Genomic DNA, 13,635 nt, shown 5'->3' with positions numbered 1-13,635 from the left:
TGGCTGTTTTTTTCACGTACTGATGGTTTTTAGCGATTTCAATAATTATGACCCTACCTTGGGCCATCATATATATATTACTGCTTTTGCAAAGAGAGAGTGGTCCAAAGCCACCGCTGCGCAAAGTATACTGTAGAGAAGAATCTATGTGCCATTGACCACAGTCAATACACGAAGTATATATTCAGACATACATACGGCGCGCCTCCTTATAGACGCAAACTCAACAGGCAGATAGCCTCAAAAGAGGCCTTCATTTGCCATGCTTTAAGGCCACACATAAGAAATACTCCTTTCCATAAGGTCCTTCCGACAGCACGTGTATACAGATGCCCAAATGCACATTCCCGTCCATGTATGTACTGAGGTGCCGTCGCCCCAAGGCACCGCGCAAGCCGTCTCTCTCCTGAACCCAGAAAAGCAACGCATGTCCAGGGAATGTTCATTTGAATTTTATTGTGCTTCTCCTCTTTAAGAAAAGTGGAAACCTGAATCTCACCCGATTTCTTTCAAATGGATCAACTTAGACAATTTATCAACGCTTCCTTAAATTTTTACGCCACGCTGAATCCAACAGGTTTTTGTTTTAAGGTAAACCAGGTTTTTGGTTCTTCCCTGTGGAGAAGTTACTTTCAAGTCAGTGAAAGTTCTTGGCCCATGATTAAAAGTCTTTGCCAATTAGTACTCAACAACTCCAATTCATTTTTTTCTGGTTCAAGATGAGTAGGAGCCTAATAAGGCTGTGATAAAAGGGCAAAAGGCACCGAGAGCCAAAAGCGGATTAATGAGCTCCTCCATTTATTTGTCTTCCTAACAGCTGAACTGTTACAACTATTGACACTCTTCAAAAGGTCCCGCTCTGAACCCTGTCCAGGCTCTGCAGGGTCCAATGGCCATCTTCAAATCCGGAGAATGGAGGGGCAAGAGCTTCCCCTGTGTGATGCCAAAACCAACAAAGCCCCATGGATCAGGTAATGAAACTTCAGCTTTTCCCCCTTTGAGATTTATTTACTGGCAGCTGACAAGGGGCAAATTCAGCTCGAATTGTGCAGTCAAGGCCCTGTCAAGCTTTGAGAGGCACCCTTGTCTTGAAGCACCTTCATGACTGGCATTTCACTCAAAAGCCCTCGGCACTGGTCCTTAACAGCTTATGACATCACAAAGGACACTCCAGACAGATGCCTACATGGCATCCTGCAGCATTTTAAAAGAGAATTAGTGGTTTTAATTATGGTCGTGGTATGAAAGGGAACCATGCAAGCTCCGCAGGAGACCTTTGATCAGCCCCTTTTGCTAGTACAATGCCACGGAACTGTGACTATTCCTGGTAAGGGGCCTTTTCTTGCTGAATGACTCACCAGTGATCTTTGAATGCAGACAAGCTTCTAGCCCTCCCTCTTCATTAGTGAGCATTTCTATACAGGGGCCTATATAGCGCTTGGAGTCTAGGAGCTATACAATTGGGGGGAAAAGAATCCCTACAGATTCTGGCCTCTACTTAGGAAGTGCTGAAGGACTCGGAGTGACTTTATTCATTAAAACAGGTTGCTATTAATTAACTGTCATAATAAAATAAAGAACTATTATTTGCATTTCTTACTATGTTCTCTTTAGTAATATGTATAAAAGATGCTTGTAACAGAAATGAATTTATTGAACCACTTCCCCATCTCCCCGCCCCCCAATCCCCGCCTTTTTTTTTTTTTTTTTTTTTTTTTTTTTTGCATTTTGGCAGCAGTGGCCTCCTAATTATTGGGCCCGGATTTATGAGGCCAAACAGAAGTAAAATATAAATATAAAATGAACTACGGAAATACAAAATCCTTTTTATTTGCCACTTTATGCAACTGAAAGAAAGCAAACAAATCAGCTTTATTTTTTTCATGATTTCAGAGAATTATCAAAGACCATAAAACTCCCAACTTTTTTCAAAATATTCACTGGCTTGGTGTTTAGCTTGAAGTGTGAGATTATGTAACAACTATAGCTACTCAAAAAAAAAAAAAAAGGATTTTAACTTGAAGCAGAGCAAGGTTCACTTTAAAAAAAAAACACTTTTGGGAAACAAAATGTGTCTTTGGTCTGTTACCAGTATTTTATGAATTTTAACCTTCAAAACTGATCCCAATAAAAGAGACAATTGCTATTTAAAGTACATGAAAATAGCCCATTCTCTTCTAGCATCTAATCAAGCAAAGTCATTAGGTGAAAGAGTGAGGAAGTAGGAAGGTTTTCTGGAAGATTCTCACTGAAATGCTAATTGACATGGGATACACGGAATTCACATACGTAGCACATTGCGATCACTCAAACACCCCACTAAACAGTACCGCTGTACCATAGCTGCAAGATGACTTCGTCTTCAATTTTTTTTTTTTTTTTTACATTTTTTTTTCTTGGAGGAAAAACTTTCGGACTTTGGAATTTTGGAAGCTGAACGATGAGCAGGTTTTTCACATCCTGCTGCCTCAGACATTTTTCCTATTTCTCAGACTTTGCAGTTCTTTTCTTAGGTGCTTTAGAGCAACGAAAATGTCAGGCAGCTGTGGATCATTCCCTGCTTTCTGGGTGTAGAGACGGAAGTGTCTGATGGTTTCAGATAGCAAGACTTCAGGGTCTGCACCCCTTTCCCGAAGGCGTAACATCCGCTCACAGGCGATGGCATAGTTCTTGTGCCAATTCGCTGGGTGTTCCTTTTGTAAAGAGACAATCTCCTTATAAAGCTGAAAAACAGCAGAGATGTTGGTATTCCATTGTTAGCCCCTGACTTTTTTTCAAAACACAGAAAACACAGAGGAATTAATCACACAAGAAGAAAAATCCAAGCAGCCTATGGTAAAAATCGAATCGTTGCTAGGCCATGCAGAAAATGCAAGAATGTGACTGTAATTATTACAGTGGCAGGAGGCAAATGTGCTTCATCTAAAACTGCTTCTGGGGGTTTTCGGATGTTACAGAGGGAACCTAAGACACACTGTCCGGACAAAATGCTCTTCCTCCAGAAAGATGTTCTGGGAAAGGGATTTAGTTCTAATTCATGGAAAGCTATTTACTCAACAGGCAGAAAGGCTGAAACTCTAAATTTAGCTGTTGGAGGAAAAAAACAGCTTTCTTTAGAAAACTGCATGGAAAAAGAACAGGAAGAAATTTAAAATTCTGACCCTCCTTTTCACATAAATTTCTCTCTACATTAGAAACAACAGCAATAACAATGGCAACAATAAACCAGCTCAAACAAATCCATCATCGATCGAATAGGCATAAGAGAATTTAAGAGACATCCTTTAGAGCGAGATACTAAAAATCTTCAGGGCACCCTACAATTACAATTTCGATAGTTAACATTTTGCCCATGGAAATCAGGAATTTTGCTTTGCAACATCACAGATAGTATGAATTTGGACAGAGTCTGAGTCTTTGATATTGAGTTTTCCAGGGAGAAACACCAAAATTTAACAAATAACGTAGACCTAAATCTGCACAATGGAATACTAGACTTGCTTATTTGGAAATTCCACAGGCTTTTTGAGGGCTGGCGAATTGGGAGTTCGATCTGCAGGAACGGGAGGTCGGCCACAGACTCGGCAAGCGCACAGAAGAAGGAACGATGCTTTCTCCGGGGCCAAGGGCTTCTGCAGTTAGAACTGCATCCTTCACATCATTCAGCCGGAAGGGACCTAGTATGTTAGCTACCGCCCCACCTTCTACTCCAGGGCAGATAAATGCACCCTACCTAACCTACTGTTTAAACAGCATCCACAGGAAAAATCCCAGAGTTCATGTCTGATGTGTCATTTTGGTATTTAATAAGCTTCAGTCTTCAAGCTGGCTTTAAAGCGGTTCTCCCCTTCGCTTCTTTCCCTCCAGAAAAAAGGGAACAGTCACCTTGTGCTTGCATGTACATCAAAGCTATGAAGCTAGCCTCCCCCTCTTCCGTTCTCTTGGTCAAATATCCAATGCTTTCCCAAGTTTTCAAAGTCCTACCAAGGTTCTGGAGTTCAAAACAGAGGCAGGCCTTCAGTGAGCATTTCCCCAACGACTCAAGAGAATGAGAGGCTCAGTCGTGTCCTCCCCATTATATAGTCACTAGCTATTGGAACGAGCATACTACCTATTTCTAGAACACTTGTTACTGACACATCATCGACTTATGTTGGGTGTCCCTTAAGCCACGTGTGATGTATCTTAAGATGCCGGTCATTTTTCATCATGTGGAATTATATTTCCTCCTGTATGTCTTACTGTGACATTCGTCTTAGCAGACTCTGTTCTGTTTACTGGGGACACCCATTTAACAAATGTATTCCCAAAGATAGTAGGGATATTCCCTGCTCCCCCACTACACCCAAACTTAAGGTCCCCCAAACTTAAAGTTCTGTATGAGCTATTGAGTGGATGACTATAAATAACAACAAAAATGTCTTACACCTAACAAGAATATTCTTGAAAAGCCAGTACCAGGGGATGGATTTGTGTAGACCCATCAAGTATTTGACCCTCTTTGTCTTGCAAACAAGATCACACATCTGGAGACATATGCAAAGAAGAGACCTATGGTCTTGTGTCCACTGAAAAGAGTAAACTTTACAAGCCCAAAGGGACCAAAAATCCATGAATTAGCTTCAGTAGTGGACTCGCAGCTGATCACCACCAGGTCACTGATGAGAATATGAAATAACAGTAAGTCTCAGATTTCCCCCCACTAAATACTACTTGGTTTTCACATAATCACAGGGTATTAGAGATGAACAGGTTAGGACATGACAAGGTCACAAGAGATAATCGATAAAGCTTAAGCCCCACTTTTATTTTTAGAAGAAATTGAGGCCTGGAAAGGTGAACTGACTTACAGTTGACAATTCACGGTGGAGCTGGCCTTGAACCTGGACCTCCCAACTGCCAGACAGAACTCCAGCTCCCGTCTCCCATAATCCACCCCTTGCTGTCCCCAAGTGGGCACCTCAGAGGGTTCTGCCTTTGTCCCCATGGACTGTCCTCCCACGCCCACCCTCTCACTACTCTGCCCCACCATGTGTCTGGCCAGCTTCTTCTGCTCTTTCAAGATGACGCTCCGGTGACGTCTCCTCCAAAGGCCCCCTCCCGTCCTCACCAGCCCCTCTCCAGGAGGGTGGACGCATGTACAGCTTGCGGTGCCCACAGCTCCTCTGTAAACCCTTCACGTCCCTTCCAAGACTGAATGTAACTGAGGACTCTACCTTCTGTCTCCCTCTGCAGGCTGCTACCTCTTGGGTAGCAGGGACAATGCTTGGTCGTCTCCACAATACTGGGTACAGACTGGGTGCTCAATAAATGCTCCATGAGCAAGTGAATACATGAATAAACAACGAACCCATGATCACGACATTCAGGAGTAAAATGAGTCGTACCGATGGGACACTGTGCGCTCTGGACTCAGGGCTAAGCCAGTGCCCTGGCTGGGCAGCCCCACCGCAGCCTGGGGGTGGCTCAAACACCTCAGTGGCTCACACAGACGGCTCCGGGGCTCGGCTCTCACGGGCCCCTGCCAGGACATCTGTTTCCTAGACAGCAGGCTCCCAGACGGTCTCTGAAAGTGTCTGAAGAGCCCAGGGCTATGAATCACAGAAAAGCAGGGGCTCGTTAAAACGGGGTGACAGCAAGCCTCTGCTCTGTCCTCCTGATCCCCCGCAGCGAGGGCCACCTGCGTCAGAGCCTTCACGTGGCTGGGCCCTCTGATGGTTGGTTTGGCCTCCCGGAGCCACAGTCCCAGGACAGAGCCACTCTCCGAGACCCGTAATCTTTCTCACGAAATCCCAATCAGCCACAAACCTATCGCTTCAAGGGCAGCAAGGTCAGGACGTCTGCACGGAGGGCCACCTGTCAGAACTTGTTTGGTGGGGGCTGTGTCTTGTTCCAATTGTTTCCAACTGTTTCCTATTCCCGTTGCTGTTGGAACAAATCACCACCCACAAAGTGGCTTAAAACAGCATACATGTATTATCTTACACTTCCGGAGGTAAAAATACATAAAGTCAAGGTTTTTGTAAAACCAGCAGGGCTGTGTTCTTTCTGGAAGCTCTAGAATCTATTTCTTTGCCCTTGGCAGCTTCCAGAGGCTGTCTGCCCTTCCCAACTTGTGGCCCCTTCCTCCCCTTCCAGGCCAGCCACCCAGTACCTTCGAATCTTTCTCTCTGCCCTCTGCTTGCATTATCACCTCTCCCTCTCTGCCTTGGACCCTCCTGCCTCCTCCTTAGAACGGCCATATGATTACACTGGGTCCACCTGGACGATCCAGGATAATCTTCCCGCCACAAGATCCTTAACTTAATCACACGTGCAAAGTCCCCTCTGTCATGTAAGGCCGTCCGTACACTCACAGGTTGTGGAGATGAAGACAAGGGCATCTTTGGGAAGGGGCTATCATCGGCCAACCACACGGTTTACTTTAGACATTACATACACGACACGGACACACACAAGTAGTCTTCCACTTATACCGCTTTATAAAGCCAAATAAAACGAGAAACGACAAAGTAAAAACTCTACTGCGATACACACTCTCCACTCCGATCACCACCACCTTCCCACCAAACATATTCACAGGTATAAAAAGTGTAACGTACGTTATACGCATGAGTGTAGAGCTGAGCCTTCACATCTGAAGGTAAGTTCACGGTTTCTGCCAAGTTAAAGATGAAGAACGGTGTTTTCATCCTGGAAGGCGGGGTGGGGAGGGGAACCTTCATTAAAATCATGTTGTCAAATCCCACATTTAAAGCTACATCTGCTAGACTTCCCACGGATAAGAACATACAAAACCCTTTATTGCATACTTTTTCCTCTCTCATATTCATCGAAGTTTACTCTGAACCAGCAGCAACCCCTTCTTTCCCCGCAGCCAACACGCTGCATTCACACTGTTTGTCAAAGCTTTTAGGAAAAAGCTTATGTTCGTCGTCACGATTATACATCGGTTCTCCGCCAGATGTACACCAGTCATGCGAGAGCAGCTGGGAAGGGGAAGGGGGACTCGCTGAGTTTGTCAGCACAGCCCTGAAGGTACCCATCGCAACGGCTCATGCCATGTGTGACCGGTTCTTCAAAGGTAGCTAGACTCTTTGACCACATGAACTCATCCAAATTGTCTTCAGCAAACCCATTAAATCAATACCTGCCTGAATAATGACCTGCTTTCTTCTTTTATGTGATTTCTTCCCCAGCTTCCCTACATTCAACCACAGCGAAGAATTGTGCAAACACACGATGCATCTTTGATCAGTTCTTCAAAGCAAGGATTTGTCCCCATGACTAGGCTGATAACTTGCAATACACTGTTTCCTGACTTTTTGGAGAACACTGCTGCATAAACAACAGTACGGCTATTTTTGTAATTGCTATTTTGAAGCTCTATTTCTTGACAATTTTTTAAAGACCTCTTTAAACTTATGTAAATCCTTTATATCATAACTGAATCCTCGGTGCAAAGCAGTCTCTGGCTCAGACTGGGCACCCTTCCTTTGCTGAAGGAAATGCTTCCTATGTACTTGGTATCCCCATCTGAATGCCACTGAGGACTTTTCTATTATATTTAGGCCAAAGTCTGTCAGTGTTAGACATTTTAAATATTTTAAAATAGCGACAGGAACCAAGAACATCCAGAACGTCACTGCGCAGTGGCCCAGACAGGAACAACAGCAAGCACCTAGCACGTTAATATTCGAATCTCTTAATAAGTCCGTCTGCTCCATTAGACTGTGAGCTCCTTGAGGGTGGCAACTGTGCTGTCCTCCTGTGTGTAGCTTCCAAACCTGGCATGGTGTCTGGCCTCTAGGAAGTACTGAGTAAGTGCTTAAATAATTAACCGGCACATTATACCCATGGCTTCGGGGCATCATCAACTTCTCCTCAATCAATGACACTCACTTTGGTTTGGTTGAGGCAGGAGAGCATCAGAGCAGAGCAGTGTTCCTGAGTCAGGCACATGGGAGTTCTAGACTCTATCACGTGTAGCCATTTGGCTTTGGACAAGTAACCTCTCTCCCTCCAGTTTGTCCTTTTGTAAAATGGGGATAATAGCAACTTCTTGATAGGTTGTTGTGAGGGCGAAATGAGACTATGAATGTACAGCAATGAGCACGATGCCTCAAACAAAAGGACTGCTCGTCAACACTATTTTATTATCACCACTGACCCCAAAACAGACAGCGAACACAAAAGTGTGGGCTAGTCACCTTGCTTGCCACATCTCTTCGTTGGCCACAGATTCCCAAGAAGATGGGTCAAACCTGCAGTTATAAGAAAACAGTGACATTTTCCGCCGGCTACAGACACGTAATCCTTGTTTTATAATCTTCCAAGGCAAATAAAATAGGTTGGATCTTGAAGTACTGATAGGGACCGAAATAGGTCCCTCCTAGACAAGTCTGATCGCTCGGAAGTTGAGAGTTTGGTACATGTGTTCTTAATCTGCGTAATGAGCCCCGGTGCCCCATGGGAGCGGACAAAGGATTAGTGGGAAGAGGCTGGAGGCATCTGAAGAGCCAGCTGTTCCTTAAGAAGTGCTAGATGGGCAACGGGGCAGGGGCGCGGCCTGCGCCGCTCTATGGACGCAGCCGAGAGCCAAAGAGCCAAGAAGCAAGGCGATAAGCCTCAGAGAAGGGGCTCCTGGCTTTGCTAACATCACTGCTGGAGCCAGGATGCTGCTCACAGGACACTGGCTAAACCATCTGCTGGATTTTTCTTTCTCCCAATTAAATTTCTTATTATGTGTCTATTTTGATGGAATGGACATAAAGAGTAGTGTTAGGTACTTGTACTTTAGGCAGCTGTTTGCAGAAAAGGTTATATTCTTTCCTTTTTTTTTTTTTTTTTTAAGTGAGTTCTATGCCCAACGTGGCGCTCAAACTCACGACCCCAGGATCAAGAGTCGCGTACTCCAATGACTGAGCCGGCCGGGTGCCCCAGAATAGATGATTTTCTACCTTTTCCTCATGATGGTTACTGAGTACTTTGACACAGACCTGCTTAACCATCTCTGGTTGGTGCAATGTGGTCTGTTTGCTCATAAATGAATCCAAAGCCCCTTTGTAGCATTTTTCATATCATCTTGCCAGTTCTTGAATTATAAGCAATAATTATCTAATCTTTGAATAATTCATAATTTAAAAATAGGCAAGGGAGACCCATTTCTATAGATGGTGACTCAATTTCCATACGGGAGTCAGCTCTGTAGGGATGCTTGTAGGGAGACTGATCATGCCCCAAACAACACAATCAGGCTAATGGCGAACAACTGTGAAGAACGAGTTACTCATCAAAGGCCAGTCTCCCCCCAGAGAGAAGTTATCTGCCATTCCCAAAGAACGACAAATAGGGTACATTCATGCATTGTGCAAACTATCACGGGACACGGTGACTCGTAAAGCTCTACTGCAGGCAAGGGATGTCTTCCGCTTTGAGGGTGCGAGACAGAGGATGACGGACAATATGGCATCATGAGAGCTGGCGGTGGAAGGTGCCGCGCCCCGAACTGTTGGGGAGCCCACCCAACCACAGCCCCCCTTGCCCTCCCATCTCCCTACTGTTCTTCAAACATGAAGATAAGAAATACATATTCTCTATTATGATTCGCATGGGCAGCAAATAATAGTATTAATAACTAATAAAAAAAATAAAAAATATGCAGGGGCACCTCAAAATTTAGTAGGTTTTTTAAGCACACAAAACTGCTATGAAAAATACAGCTGCTGGTCATACCTTCCATATTCTTCAGTCCAGTTATAGATATTTCTTGTAAGTTTAATCCACTCCTCAGGGTTGAATACAATCTCTGAAGGAACTAATTTGTCACAAGAGCCCCAAGGCCACAGTGAATAGTTCTTTTTCCAGGTTGGGTCACCTTCATGAATTCCTATGCAAACAAATGTTTTTTTTCTATTGAAAACAGAAAAAAAAATATTTTTAACTCAAAGTTCTAAATGTTAATAAATATAATTCGTGAAGGGTCATTTTTGACTCCTTAAACCTCTGTGATCAATAAAACGTCTGCAACCCTTCTGGTTTGTTTAAATCTTTCCCAAATGGGCTGTTCAGAATTTACATTAGTATAAAAAAGCTGCTTGGGGAGAGCTGGGGGGGAAGTTAACAGACATAAACGATAAAACTGATCTGTTCATAACATTGTAAGAAGTCACTTGGGGACAAGCATTGTTAGAGTGACAGTTTCTGTGGTCCTGTCTCACATGTAAACAGATACTTTATTTGACACCTTTTTTTTTTTTCTCATTTTACCAGTGGAAATATAAGGCTGCATTTGTTTCCCTACTTAGAAGTATGTCTCCCCTCAATTCCAATTGCACTTTATTTTTTGTCTCTTTTATCATTATTGTATTGTACTTATTGTTTGCATTCACAAATCTCCCGAGCAGGGCAGAAACATCCTGAGGCTAGGCTATCTCCGAATTAACTCTGAATCGCACACAGCACAATGCTTAGCTAATTCACAGTATTTGCTGAATAAAATTAGTTAGATTGAATAAAGCATTAGAAGCTTCAAATCCTGCAAAATTTAGGAATAGAAATGGTTTAAATAAGCTTGGTTCAAATTCACTATAATTGAATAGTCCTGTTCCAATTTGTGGTGTATGCCTCAGTAGCTATGACTAAGTAGGGGGAAAAAGCATATTAGAAGAAATTACTTGAAAGTAAAAAAAAACCTGATGAACTTTGAAACAAGATACTTCTGGCTTAGATTTTAGATTTTTCCCCACCGCTTATGACCTCTATGATTTGGAGGAAATCACTTCACCACCTGTGTCTAGTCTCCTCTCTGAAGTGGGTATAACCCTTCCAGAGCTGTTTCAGGTTAAATGAGGTATCTGACCCAAAGTGCAGTGATAGAACGTAAGAGCTCTGGACTCTCCTCTGTCTCTCGCACTGCACGCTAGACTTCCTGGACAGAATGCGTGGAATCTGAGGACTCCGAAAAGCAAATGGTGTAAAGCAGGATGGGGAAAGACACCAGAATTCTAAGTTCTACCAAACCTGTAGTGAGTTTGCCATTTTTCCCCTTCCGGTAGTGCCTCGCCTGGACTCCAGGGAAGCCTAAAACTTGGAAGTACATACCAAGCAAGGACAAAAAGAGCTCCAAGTAAAGCCCAAGGAGGAGGAAAGGGAACTCATAAACTCTGTGGAGAGCAGAGGGAATCCCCTGGCTTGCCCCCATGCTCTTCTTCCCCGGGCACCAGGCAGTGCTGTGCCAGCAACGAGGCAACGGCAAGCAATGGCAGTGGCAGGTGGGCCGGTTCCTACAACTCGGAGAGAAAAGAACACTTCTCTCTAATCAGAGGAGCTGTGGTTGCAAGAGCGGGGAGCAAATCCTCTCTGTGTCTTCTGGCAGTCTGGTCCCAGACACAGACACGGTCACAGGAAGTGCGTGGCAGAAGAGGGAAATTAAAGAGCCAGTTTTCGGGCCAGAGAACCGGAAAGAAGCCTCCAAGGAGGGGGAAGGGCCAGGGTGAAGACAGAAAGGAGGGAAGTCAAGAGAGCAATCCCATAAAGTTGTGTATGAACTCCTGGCTTATCTCTGAGCTCAGCATGTGTGGATCTGACCCTGAAGAGATTTTGGGAGATGAGCCACTGGACAGATGGCCACGCAGGTCCCAGACTGGGTAATGGGCAGCACACACAGGGACTGATTCAGATAGCCTGCAAATGCTCTGAAAACAGAACCATCACTGAAAATAAAGGCCTCAGAAGGCAGGTCAGAACTTGCAGCCTGAGATTTACCTGACTGACGGCCTGCTAAACAAACAAACAAACAAAATCAACATTCTCCTTAGGTTTTAAATAAGGCCCAAATATTTAAAATGTCCAGGATACAATCCCAAATTATTTGGCATATGAAGAACCAGGAAAATCTCAACTCACAATGGAAAATGCAATCAACAGATGTCAATTCCAAGATGAAACAGATGTTAGAATTGTCAGACAAAGCCTTTAAAATACCTATTATAAGTATGCACCAAGAAGTAAAGACAAGTACTCTTGAAATGAATGGAAAAACAGAAAATCTCAACAAGGAAATAGAAGATATAAAAAGGAAAAAAAAAAAAAAAGAAGATATAAAAAGGAACCACATGGAAATTACAGACCTGAAAAATACAATGATGGAAATTAAAAACTGACCAGATGGGCTTAATACTAAGTCTGCAGAGACAGAGAGAGAGAGCGCGAGAGCGAGCTGGCAGGCAGTGAACTTGAAGACATACGAAGAAATGATACAATTTAAACCAAGAGCAAAAGACTGAAAAAAACATACCGTCTCATGCACCTGTGGTCTAATGTTCATGTCATCAGAATCCCAGATGGAGAACAGAAAAAATGTGAAGCAGAAAAGGTAAAGAAATAATGTCTAAACAACTCCCAAATTTTGTGAAAGACACACTCTCACAAATTGAAGCAGCTCAGTGAACCCCAAACAAATTGGACTCAAAGAAATCCATGCCCAGATACACCATAATCAAACTGCTAAAAACTGAAGACAAATCATCTTGAAAGCAGCCAGAGAAAAACAACACATTTCACACAGAGAACGATGACTTGAATGACTGTGGGTTTCTCCGACAGAAACCGTGTAGGTCAAAAGGATGCAAAATAACATTTTTGAAGTGCTGGTGGGGGGAAACAAACCCCTAACAACCCAGAACTTCATATCCAGAAATATTCTTCCACAATGAGGAAGAAATAAAGATATTTTCGGATAAAGGAAAACTAAGAAAGACCGCAACCGCAGGGGCCATGCCCAAGCGTCTGTAGCTTGTACAGTTGCTGGGGCATTGTGGCCACTCAATATTTATTAAATAAATGTGGAATGAATGCTCCCGGGCAGAATTAATTGCTTCTTCATCCATGCTCCCAGTTAAATGATCCATCCGGTAAACACATACTGAACTGGGTATCACACTTGACAAAGCTTGTCAGTATAGTAGAGAGCTTCCGCATTATATTACAGCCAGTCATACGCATATCTAGGTACAGATGCAACTGGATTGTGGTCTATTTGAATCTGGAACTGAGTCTCACTTTACTGCCAAGGCCTAACAATGAGCTGGAACATAGTAAATTCAATAAATGTTTGTGGGGTTGAATTAAATAAAATTCACCAAAAAAATGCCTCTTTAAGGATGTTAATGGCTCTTGATATTTTATTCCAAAAATAGAACAATTAAATGTTACTCTCATAGCACACTGATACTGATTACTTCTTACTTCAGGAGCCACAGGAAACTTCAGGCTCTGAACACCAAAAGTACCACATTATCATATTCTTTTTTTTTTTTTAAGATTTTATTTATTTTTTTGACACAGAGAGAGACAGCCAGCGAGAGAGGGAACACAAGCAGGGGGAGTGGGAGAGGAAGAAGCAGGCTCTCAGTGGAGGAGCCTGATGTGGGGCTCGATCCCAGGACTCCGGGATCACGCCCTGAGCCGAAGGCAGACGCTTAACGACTGAGCCACCCAGGCGCCCCACATTATCATATTCTTAGTAAGGGATAATTTTAACTTTGGAATTTAGAATTTCTCTAGTTCCCTTTATAAGAGAATAGAAATTACAAAACAAGTCTTCCCACTCTGGACAATCCCAAGCACTTCATG

At 43.5% G+C, this 13,635-nt stretch overlaps 1 protein-coding gene across 7 annotated transcripts in view; it reads right to left on the bottom strand.

Annotated features, from left to right (window-relative positions):
• TMEM260 (transmembrane protein 260) overlaps positions 1-13,635 on the bottom strand; it is a 78,925-nt gene that overhangs the window by 13,041 nt on the left and 52,249 nt on the right. For 4 of the 7 annotated variants that reach the window (XM_026480316.4, XM_057318431.1, XM_057318432.1 and 1 more), the window contains exons 13-15: positions 9,736-9,912; positions 8,211-8,264; positions 6,603-6,693 (exon numbers count right to left, since the gene is read on the bottom strand). In XM_026480316.4, coding sequence (XP_026336101.1) covers positions 6,603-6,693; positions 8,211-8,264; positions 9,736-9,912 — 322 coding nt within the window. Of the gene's footprint in view, positions 1-444; positions 5,926-6,602; positions 6,694-8,210; positions 8,265-9,735; positions 9,913-13,635 lie in introns of those variants that run through there. The other 3 variants (XM_026480315.4, XM_026480314.4, XM_057318434.1) reach the window with 2 other exon arrangements.

This window comes from Ursus arctos, unplaced genomic scaffold, assembly GCF_023065955.2.
Source record: "Ursus arctos isolate Adak ecotype North America unplaced genomic scaffold, UrsArc2.0 scaffold_25, whole genome shotgun sequence".
NCBI lineage: Eukaryota > Metazoa > Chordata > Mammalia > Carnivora > Ursidae > Ursus > Ursus arctos.
This window is presented reverse-complemented; position numbering and strand designations above follow the sequence as displayed.